Raw genomic sequence first — 11,619 nt, forward strand, 5'->3', positions numbered from 1 at the left:
TTTTTAAAAATTAAAAACAGATAATAAATCACAACTCAAAATTAAAACTGATTTAAATTTTTAAAAATTTAAAAATTAAAAATGAAAAATCATTCCAAATGAGACCTACCTTAGCTATCTTTGACGGTTGTAAGCACATGTTTAGTCACATAATGGGCATGAGCCAAAATGCAAATCATTATTACTAAGTGTACACGTGCCAATTTCGCATTTCAAAATGCAATCATGACCTCACTGTTGTATAGCGCGCGCGAGTGTCAACACGCTATTCCCCGGTTATCCAAGTTGGCTAATGGTTCGTGAGTCACGCGCTCCGTAACGAGGGTGGGTGAGGTGACCTCATCGATAGCCATACTTTCCTAAATCAAAAATACTTTATCGCGAGCTGTGGTCTCCAGCATCGCCACCCCCACCATTCTTGATGCGCTTCGTTTGTCTCTTCTGTGTGGGACCCGCGTCAACGGCTACGACCAGCGAGCGTATTATTAAATTAAAACCCCAAAACAAAGAGCACTGTTTTAAAAAAAAAAACCATTCTATCTTTTTCATGACACGAATGCGATAAACAGTGTTGAAGGATCTGTGCGTGAGTTCTTGGTGAAACAAAGGAATCGTAGATCCGTTTGTTTGTGTAGTTTTTTTTTTTTTGTCAGAGAAGAGAAGCGATGGGGTTGTGGGAATCTTTTCTCAATTGGCTTCGCAGGTTAGTAGCTTTCAACTCTAACAAAATAACAATGTTGTTGCTCTATATTTTTATTTTTAATTTATTTATTGGTTTTAAACTCGATTTAATTGATTGTTGAGGAAAACGATTGTGGATTTTAAGGTTTCAGTTTAATCATGTATAGGACTTTCTAAGAGGTTCAGTGCCCCCAAAAGAGTTTCTCTATGTTATTGAATTGGTGATAATTCTAGGCAATTTTTTTTTTTTTTTTTTTGTGGTAGTGAGATATATGGAAAAAATTCGATCTTTTTTTAAAACTTCTGTGGTGTTTCAAATATTTAAAATTGGAGAAGTTATTTCATTAATAAATTTATTCTTGTGTAAAACTTGTTTGGGATGATGTTAGTTTAAGGATTCAATTCATTCACAAAATTGTTGTGTAATGATTGAAAAAATGAATTCTTTTTAATTGCAAAGTTAAAGTTTTCTCAAACATTGGATTAGTGACAGGAGCTGCTTCTCTGCATATGTAGCCTGTGATGTGAAGTTCTGAATAAGTGTTAACTGAATTTTTTGAACGATATTCTATAAAGGTTCAGAACCTGCTTCTCGTTTTACGGCACAACTTTTTTAAGTGTTAGGTTGTTTTGTGTGGACTTTTTATGTGGATGTTTGGTCTGGGCTAAGTGGATTACTATCTTCAAAATAGCTTACTACATTGTTAATTTGATTGCAGCCTCTTTTTCAAGCAGGAAATGGAATTATCTCTGATTGGACTTCAGAATGCTGGGAAGACTTCACTTGTAAATGTTATTGCTGTAAGTATAATAATGACATTGGCTTTATCTTAGTGACTTGTTTTTTATTGGACTGATTCACTGAAAGATGTTTCCCTGATCTTGTTTCTAGACTGGCGGGTATAGCGAGGACATGATTCCTACAGTAAGTTTTATTTGCCAAATTCTTTCAGTTATAGCTTTCTCCATGAGTTACTATGCGAAGTTTTCTGCTTATCAAGCACCATAGTATTCTGATTTCTGATCAATCTGTGTTATCTGATTCCAGGTGGGATTCAATATGAGGAAGGTAACAAAAGGAAATGTTACAATAAAGTTATGGGATCTTGGAGGGCAACCTAGATTCCGCAGCATGTGGGAACGTTATTGTCGTGCAGTTTCTGCTATTGTGTACGGAGCAAACTTCTCATTTCCTTCTAATTTTAAAATTTCTTCTGTCTAGTGTAGCACTCGTGCATGCAACGAGACACAGACACAACTGATAAATGTACAAGTCTACTAGGGTACATTTGTGTTGGTAATTTGTCAACATATGCATGTAGGATGTTTTCCATACATTTGATATCTGGTAATACCATAATAGACTTGCTGATCAAATTACATAGTCGCTTGTTTTGGTCTTCATAGTAGTTAGTTTCATTGCCGGTAGATTTTATCCTTCTCAAGACTGGTGGCTGAGTTGTTCTTTTACCTCCACGAGCCCAATTTTTTTATCAGCAAACTTGATGCAAACCCACTTGTCTATTAGAGGCCCATGTCAAGAGCTCTGCCTGGTCTAATGTAAATATTAATTGAAAGATACTTGCCTGTACTGTACCTGAAAAAAAGGGGGAAAAGTGCAGAGGAATTTGTCTGTATGAGTTGATTTTACTAATGACTCTGCAAGCCATGTGTCACAATAAAGTTTATTTACTAGTTTATATTGCTTATCATAGTTAGAGCAGTTTGTACAGCGAGAAAGTAAGCATGGCTCTTTGAAAATTTGTCCTGTCTCTAGATGGGATTGTCCTTCACTGAATGAGTTCTATGCTTCCACAAATTGAATCTTTCACTGTCTAAGCTTACTGCTTCCAGTTCTGAAAGACTTGGTTTGCTATATTACAATGTAGCTTTTCTAGTCATGGAAAAGTTATGATGCCGTCGAATATGTCTTCCTCTTCGATCTTTAGCAGTTGTGTGATTGGATCATGCAGTTGTTGCCAAAATTTCTCTGAATTGATGCCTTTTATCCTCCTACATTTACATTAGTGCAGGAGCTCAATGCTATCTTGATCTAGAAATGATTAGATTTCAGTTGCAGTTCCCCTAATATGATGTTTCCTGCAGTTATGTTGTTGATGCTGCAGATCCAGATAACCTTAGCATATCAAAGAGTGAACTACATGATTTGTTGAGTAAGCCATCATTGAGTGGTATTCCATTGCTGGTATTGGGGAACAAGATTGACAAACCTGGGGTTCTGTCTAAAGAAGCTTTGACCGACCAAATGTAAGATTATGTAACTTTGATTCTAACACTAGAAAGTTAGAAGATTGAATTGATTTCAGTATTACATGTTCTCCTGTTTATTTTTCTTTTACCTTTACATTGCTTTGGTGCTAAAAGAGCTATCTGGTATGCAGGGATCTGAAGTCAATTACTGACAGAGAAGTTTGCTGCTTCATGATCTCGTGCAAAAACTCGACTAACATTGACTCTGTTATCGATTGGCTTGTAAAGCACTCCAAATCAAAGAGCTAAGAGGCTCCCTTATGTTTTGTACTCTAATGTAATTTCAGTGACATATATCTGGAAGTTGCTGGAGGCATCTGCATGGCTAACTTGGTTGCAGATTACTTTATTCCTGCCCTCTTCTCATTTGCTTCTTAATGTAATATCATGTCCAATGACGTGTATCAAACAAGATGAAATTCATGTCAAGGGTTGTTTTGTGCGTGAATCATATTGTCATTGTCAGTTTAGTTGCATTTTTAGAATACTTGCAGAACTGCAGTTGTGAGAGGAACTGATTCCCTGTCTCTGTAAATTAGATTTTTTTCAATGATCAGCAGTGTGTGATATTGTTATTTCCCGGAGTCTGTCAAATACAAATAAATTTAGTTGGATTCTTTATCATTTCCTTTTGTGTTTGAAGTTTTTGATTCTGTTTCTGATGTTGAAGATATTAAGTTATAAATTATATGGTCAAAATGCGTAAACTTAAATATGCGGTAAATAATTTCTTTGGAGTAAAAAGTTTGCAAAAAAATTCTTAAATAATTTTATTTGTCTACAAAACCATGCTTGTGACATTTATAAATCGTAACGTATTTAAAGAAAAATATTTGATTCTAAAAAATTTATTTTAAGATTTTTATTATTTATTAATTTTTACTTATCTTTTGAATTAAAATATATTTAGTAACATAATATATTATTTATTTAAAAGTATGTAAACAAATTAAAATAAAAAGCGTATCATAAGTTTCTTACAAATAAGAACTTGATAAAATTTGATGGGCATGAGGACATGAGGTTTGGTTTAAAAATATTAAACATGTATTTTTTAAATTTAAACTCATCTCGCTTTTCATGTATGTTTATTAAGACTTTTGAGGGATTTATAAGTTTCCTTAATTAGTTTATAAATTATTTTGACCAAAATTTAACTTGTCTTAACATGCCTTGTTGTCATATTTACACTCGGCTGTGTTATTAGGTTAACATTTCTATTAAATATTGAATATTAAGTTAATATATAAATAAAATGGCATAATTTAAATGATAGATTCATGTAAAAAATAAATAAAAGACCAAAATCAAATTTAGCCCATAATAAAAACCAAAAGTGTAATCAAATAAAAGTTGAATAAAAAATTTAGTATTTTCAAAATATTAAAACTGCTTTTTAATATAATTTTTAAAATAATTATTATAAAAACCAACAAATTGTAATAAATTTTCATGAGAGAACATGATATTTTGGTAACAAACAGAAAGAACAAAAAGAAAGCACACTTGGGGAATGAGATCCCAATCCTATCAGCAAACTAATCTCCTAAAGGGGGGAGACTTAATCAAGAGAGAAACAAGTGGTGTTGTTAGATCCTTGTTTAGTAAAATAATCCGTCGCCTAGTTCTCTTCCGTAAGAGAGTGCCTGACTTCAATGCGCCATGATCCCTATAAGAGGTCTTTTATGTGATGAATAATAGGAGCATATAGGGTGTAAAAGCTAATTTAGTAAAAAAAATTGAATTGATCTGATTTTAATCTGTTTCATCAGGTTTGGTTTTATATATAAATAGTCAAATTGATTTAAAATCGAATTTATTTTAAAAAACTGGTTTCGAACTGAATTGATTTTTAATCAGTTTTAAACTATTTCTAAGAGTCGAAATCTTTTGAAGATTTATCTGAAACCTTATACAGTTTAACAAAAACACAAAATTTCTTGTTTAACAAAATACAAACATTAGAAAATAAAATTAACGATATTTTAAATATTCTCAAAACTAAAGACCAACAAATTTGTTTATCTACAAACGAACTCGACAAAATTACAACACAGCTTTCCAAACTTGATTTAGGAAAGACAACGAGCCAGACTTCGACAAAATTTGTTTTGGCAAAACCTAGAAATGAGGACTGAAATTCTGATACTGGGGACAGATGTCGTACCGGATGTCACGACATCACGCTTCAGAACATGCAGATTATATTTGGGAGTATGAACAGATTAAACAAGTAAATAACACAAGAGAATTGTTAACCCAGTTCGGTGCAACCTCACCTACATCTGGGGGCTACCAAGCCAGGGAGGAAATCCACTAAAATAGTGTTAGTTCAAGGTCTAACAGCCACTGTTTACAACCTTCTCACCTAACCACTACCCGTGCGACCTCTACCTAAGAGCCACTCTTAGATATGAGAACCTCCGCTCACTCCCTCTCAATCACACTCCCGTGTTTACAATTAAATCAAAGACACACTAGAGATTGCTCTCTGAACAAAAGAGATCAACTCTACACACTAGAGATCAACTCTACACACTAGAGATCAACTCTACACACTCAGGTCCAACACTTGATGTTAGGGTACCATCAAGGTGGCTCACAAAACACTCAAGTCCCAAAACTCACAAAATAACTCTTCAATCCCGGACTTGGTACAGAACTCGTGCAGCCTTCGTGTTTATATAGCAGTGAGCGTATCTGGGCTGCAACAGCTTGTGCTGGATGAGATCTATCATTCTTCCTGAAAATCTGCACTTAAAGATCTAAAAGATACAGTTTGATCTTTTAGTTTGAATCTTTAATCTTTAATCTCTAATCCCTGAACGAACTCTTCTAGTTTGTAATTCGAACTTTAATGATCTTTTAATTCGTTCCTAAAGATAGATCTTCTAATCTCTTGCTAACTGCACAATAATCTGTTAAAGATATAACAGATTTATATGTCCAGTATTTTCGGGCCAGATGTCCTGGACATCGTATCCGACATCGTGGATCCTGCAGCTTCAATGCTTTTAGCAACTCCAGTATTTTCGGGCAGGATGTCCTGGACATTGTATCCGACATCGTGGATCCTGCAGCTTCAATGCGTTTAGCAATTCCAGTATTTTCGAGCAGGATGTCCTGGACATTGTATCCGACATCGTGAATCCTGCAGCTTCAATTCTTCATTTGACATTTCATCTTGCCTTGTGCATTGTGCAGCCCGATCTTATCGTTGACATAACGTTGGACATCATGTGCAGCAACTCCAGCTTTCCTTCATTGTCTAAGTGCTTATGTTTTAACAAAATCTTAGCCAATCTTTTAAAACTCAGTAGAGCTAAGCACTAACAATCTCCCCCTTTGGCAAATTTTGTCTAAAACATACTTAGACACTTCCTGAGCAGGTACGAGCAGTTATGCAAGTGGGATCAGCAACTTTCATTATCAGAGTAATCAAGCACAGCGGAAATTCTTGCAAGTTGCAAATCTACAAGTCTTCTCCAGGATGTCAAGACATCTCACGTGACATCAGCTTTCTGCTCCCCCTGTCTTCATGCTCTTACTGCAGTATCTTCTATCAGCTACTAGTCTTCTCCAGGATGTCAAGACAACTCATGTGACATCAGCTATCTGCTCCCCCTGTCTTCATGCTCTTACTGCAGTATCTTCTATCAGCTACTAGTAGCTTACATCAGTCATCATCAGCAGCAGTAGTCTCCCCCTCAAGGTCATACAACTCCCCCTCAAGATCATGAATCATGCATACATCGTATCCTACTGCCATACATCATACATAGTATCCTACTACTCAAAATCATGCATAATAGCAAGCATAATACTATTACTCCCCCTTTTTAGACAGAATTTGACAAAAGTAGAATGCATGAACTTAAGGTGCAAATATTACAGACCAATAGTAATCAATTGTTCAAAGGGACATGCCCCTATAGCTAGTAAAAGTGAAAAGCAAAAATAAAGGTCTGATGGTCATGGGGTAGCTTCAGAATCATCATCATCTGATTCTGTATCCTCTGCTGCATCTTCCTCTTCCTCAGCAACTTCTTCTTCTTCCTCAGCTGCTTCTTCTTCCTCAGCTGCTTCACCATCATCAATGCCACTGTCTGTGAGTCTTTTGATCAGTCGTTCCAGCTCCATTTTCTTCTCTGTGGTGGCTTTGATGGTTGCCTCCAGCACCTTGCATGTGTCCTTGAGTTCAGCAATCAAGGTATCCTTGGATACAGCACCTGAAGCAGCAGCTTTCCCTGATGTCGAGACAATGTCTGGGACATGTGTCCCCTCAAACAGTTTGTAATGCAGGGATAGAGGAGATTCTCTCTTCATCACAGAGTCAATGTTGTTTAAAATATTTGGATGTTGACTCAACATAATGCCACACAATACAGTAGGGAAGGCAATGGGTAATTTGACAGCAAAGGATTCTGAATGCTTAACAGTTTGATCAAAAATATAGTTTCCAAAATTAAATTTGGACTTGGTTCCAACAGCATACAGAAATTTACCCAAACCTGTGGCAACAGTGGAAGTATGATTGGTGGGTACCCAGTTTGCAACACCAATCCTGTGTAGAATTGCATACTTCACACTTAGCTTCCCTGCTGAAAGCTTCCCTTTCTTTGGCCAATGCTGGACTCGTTTGGCAGTGATTTCCTTGGCAATCTGATGCTCAGAAACGTCAATATCCACCACTCCTTCAGTTGGTCTGCCCAGGTACTTGTTGATCACAGCAGGGGAGAATCTAACACACTTTCCTCTGACAAATACCTTTTGATACTCATCACTCTTTCTGTTTGTTATGTCAGAGGGAATGTTGACAATGAATTCCTTGACTAGACTCTCATAGCAGTCTCCCAACTTGGTGACTGTTTTCAGCAGTCCAGCAGCCTTAATGAGGTCCATTATCTCCTTGCAATCCAAGGCATCTCTTCCCAGTTCTCTTTCAACCGCAAGTCTGCGTTGATACACATATTTCCACTTTTCAACATTGCCAATGGAGTGGAAAGAGATGTTGTCCAATGGTGCATCAGGAACATTTCCAGGCACCTTTCTCCCAGATTTCTTGGCCCTCTTTGATGTCGAGACATCTAGTTCGACATCATCATCAGAATCGGATGAGGAAATTTCTTTCCTCTTCTTGGAGGGGATTGCAACCTTGCTCCTTCTGGATGTGGTAGGAGTGATTGGAGTGCTCTTCTTCTGGGCCATAGTTTTGATTCGTCCAGACCTCTTGATGGGGGTTTTTCCCTTTCTGCTTTGTAGTCTTTCTGCAATGCCAGGTGCCAACTTGTTGGCAATGGGTTTCTCATCAGATTCTACTTCTTCAAGGTCAATGAGGTCACCTGGAGCAGGTTCTGGTGCCCTTGGTGCAGGGGTCTTCTCTGTGGCTTGATCTTCTTCTTCTGTTGATTCCTCTTCACTGGGTGAAGGGAGGGCTTCAGCATTTGGAGCGGAAGATGTTGGAACATCTTTCTCAGCATCAGGAACAGAGGCGTCTTTCAAAATGCTACTCACAATACTGCGGATCTTCTTATCCATCTCCGGGTCTACTTCCCTAGGACTTGTTGCAATGCTAGGGTTTTCAGAAATCTTCACTCCCTGTTGTCGTTTGGGAACCAGTTTTTCAGGAACAGGGGCTGAACCAGGAATCATTTGTATGGGCTGGATATTGAATTCAGGTCGTTCCTGGTTTGCTGGTGCTTTGGTGGATGATGGAGATGATGGTACAGAGGGTGAACCAGGAGCTGAAGTTTCTTTTGGTGAGGTAGCCATGGAAAAGCAGAGCGTTTGGAATGATTTCGTAAATTTCTGAGAGCTGTTGGGGAATGCTGAAAACGAGATTACCACGAAAATATAAGTTTGAATGAGGAACGTAGAGGGACGTGTGAAGCAACGGTCGAATTTGCTTTGTAGTGAACGTGCTATTAATGTTAAGTGATACGTTTGAGCACGTTCAGATTGCAGTAGCTGCTATAATTCCTCTAGCAGACAAATGCCCAGCTTGCCCCTCAGTTTTTCAAACTGTTTTGCATCCAATGCCTTTGTGAAAATATCTGTTATTTGTTCCTCAGTGTCAACATGCTCCAGTGTGATAACTTTATCATCAACAAGCTCTCTGATATAGTGATGTCTAATGTCAATGTGCTTGGTTCTGCTGTGTTGCACAGGATTTTTAGAAATATTAATAGCACTCAAGTTGTCACAGTATAATGTCATGACATCTTGTTCGACATTGTACTCCTTGAGCATCTGCTTCATCCAAACTAGTTGTGAACAGCTGCTTCCTGCTGCAATATACTCTGCTTCTGCGGTAGATAGGGACACACAGTTCTGCTTCTTGCTGAACCATGAAATAAGATTGGTTCCCAAATAGAAACATCCACCAGAAGTGCTTTTTCTGTCATCTGCACTTCCAGCCCAATCAGCATCACAATACCCAACCAGCATTGAATCTGAACAATGACAGTACATAATCCCATAGTCACTGGTGCCATTTACATATTTCAGAATTCTCTTTACTTGAGTCAAGTGACTTATCTTAGGATTGGCTTGATATCTTGCGCAAACACCTACTGCATAGGTGATGTCAGGTCTGCTAGCTGTTAAATATAGTAAGCTCCCAATCATGCTTCTGTACATACTTTGATCAACACTGGTCCCAGCTTCATCTTTTGACAGCTTCAAGTGAGTAGGTGCAGGTGTTCTTTTATGGCTGGCATTCTCCATCCCAAACTTCTTGACAATGTTCTTTGCATACTTGCTTTGTGAGAGGAATATGGAGTCTTCCATCTGCTTCACTTGAAGTCCCAGAAAATAAGTCAGCTCTCCAACAAGACTCATCTCAAATTCAGATTGCATCTGTTGAACAAAATGTCGAAGCATCTCATTCGACATCCCTCCAAACACAATGTCATCAACATATATCTGTGCTATCATCAAGTTTTCAGCATCTTGTTTGACAAAGAGAGTCTTGTCAATTCCTCCCTTCCTATACCCTTGCTGAGTAAGGAACTCTGTTAGCCTTTCATACCAAGCTCTTGGAGCTTGCTTCAATCCATAGAGAGCCTTCTTGAGCCTGTATACATGATCTGGATGAGTTGGATCTACAAATCCCTTTGGCTGCTCCACGTAGGCTTTTTCATTCAGGTATCCATTCAGAAACGCGCTCTTCACATCCATTTGGTACAGCTTGAATTTGAGGATGCAAGCTACACCAAGTAACAATCTGATGGACTCAAGTCTAGCAACTGGGGCAAACGTTTCATCAAAGTCTACACCTTCAATCTGAGTGTAGCCTTGAGCAACAAGTCTGGCCTTGTTTCTGGTTATAACACCTTCTTCATTGGTTTTGTTCTTGAAGATCCACTTGGTGCCAATCACATTAGTTCCCTCGGGTCTCGGAACTAGCTCCCAGACTTCATTCCTTTTGAATTGCTCCAATTCTTCTTGCATAGCATTGATCCAGAACTCATCAGTCAGTGCCTCTTTCACATTCTTGGGCTCAATTTTGGAGACAAAACATGAGTTGGAGACAATCTCAATCTCCCTTGATCTTGTAGTGACTCCTCTGTTTGGATCTCCTATAATCAGCTCCTTGGGGTGCATCTTCTGGATTCTAATGGAAGGTCTCTTGTCAGGTTGGTTGATGTTTGATTCATCTGTAGCAGAATCAGAGTTTTCTGCATTTTCTGCACTTTTAGCTGTATCTGCTACATTGTCTCCCGATGTTCTGACATCTTCTTCGACATCCTTCTTTCTTGCTGGAGTTAGATCATCAACAACCACATTGATGGATTCCATCACAGTTCTGGTTCTGGAATTGAATACTCTATATGCTCTGCTGTTTGTAGAGTATCCCAGGAATATTCCTGCATCACTCTTGGGATCCATCTTTCTCCTTTGCTCTCTATCTGCCACAATGTAACATGGACTTCCAAAGATGTGGAAGTGCTTGACAGTTGGCTTCCTCCCTTTCCAGATTTCATACAGTGTGGTTGGAGTCCCTCTTCTAAGTGTGACTCTGTTGTGGATGTAGCATGCTGTGTTCATGGCTTCAGCCCAGAGATTATAGGGAAGTTCTTTGGCATGAAGCATGACCCTAGCAGCCTCTTGCAAAGTCCTGTTTTTCCTTTCAACTATGCCATTCTGTTGTGGTGTAATGGCTGCAGAGAACTCATGAGTGATGCCTTCAGATGTGCAGAATTCAGTGAACCTGCTGTTTTCAAATTCTCTGCCATGGTCACTCCTGATTCTCTTGATGACACAGTCCTTTTCTCTTTGAAGTCTTAGACTCAACTCCTTGAATACTTCAAAGGTGTCTGATTTCTCTCTGATAAAGTTGACCCAGGTAAATCTGGAGAAATCATCCACAACAACATAGGCATACCTCTTTCCTCCAAGGCGTTCAACTTGCATAGGCCCCATCAAGTCCATGTGAAGTAGTTCCAGCACCCTGGAAGTGGTCTGATGTTGAAGCTTCTGGTGGGACATCTTGACTTGCTTTCCAATCTGACATTCACCACAGATTCTGCCTTCTTCTATTTTCAGATTGGGAATGCCTCTAACAGCACCTTTGTCAATGATTTTCTTCATGCCTCTTAAGTGCAGATGTCCAAATCTTTGATGCCATATTCTGACTTCATCTTCTTTGGAGGATAGACATGTGGA

General features: G+C 38.4%; 1 protein-coding gene across 1 annotated transcript; it reads left to right on the forward strand.

Moving 5' to 3' along the window:
• Positions 1-508: 508 nt before the first annotated feature.
• On the forward strand, positions 509-3,576 carry LOC114412484 (ADP-ribosylation factor-like protein 8a). Its single transcript, XM_028376407.1, has 6 exons — positions 509-703; positions 1,401-1,482; positions 1,574-1,606; positions 1,730-1,851; positions 2,788-2,949; positions 3,084-3,576. The coding sequence occupies exons 1-6, from the start codon at positions 666-668 to the stop codon at positions 3,199-3,201; spliced, it is 555 nt and encodes a 184-aa protein (XP_028232208.1). The 5' UTR covers positions 509-665; the 3' UTR covers positions 3,202-3,576.
• The last annotated feature ends 8,043 nt before the right edge of the window (positions 3,577-11,619 follow it).

This window comes from Glycine soja, chromosome 5, assembly GCF_004193775.1.
Source record: "Glycine soja cultivar W05 chromosome 5, ASM419377v2, whole genome shotgun sequence".
Classification (NCBI taxonomy): domain Eukaryota; kingdom Viridiplantae; phylum Streptophyta; class Magnoliopsida; order Fabales; family Fabaceae; genus Glycine; species Glycine soja.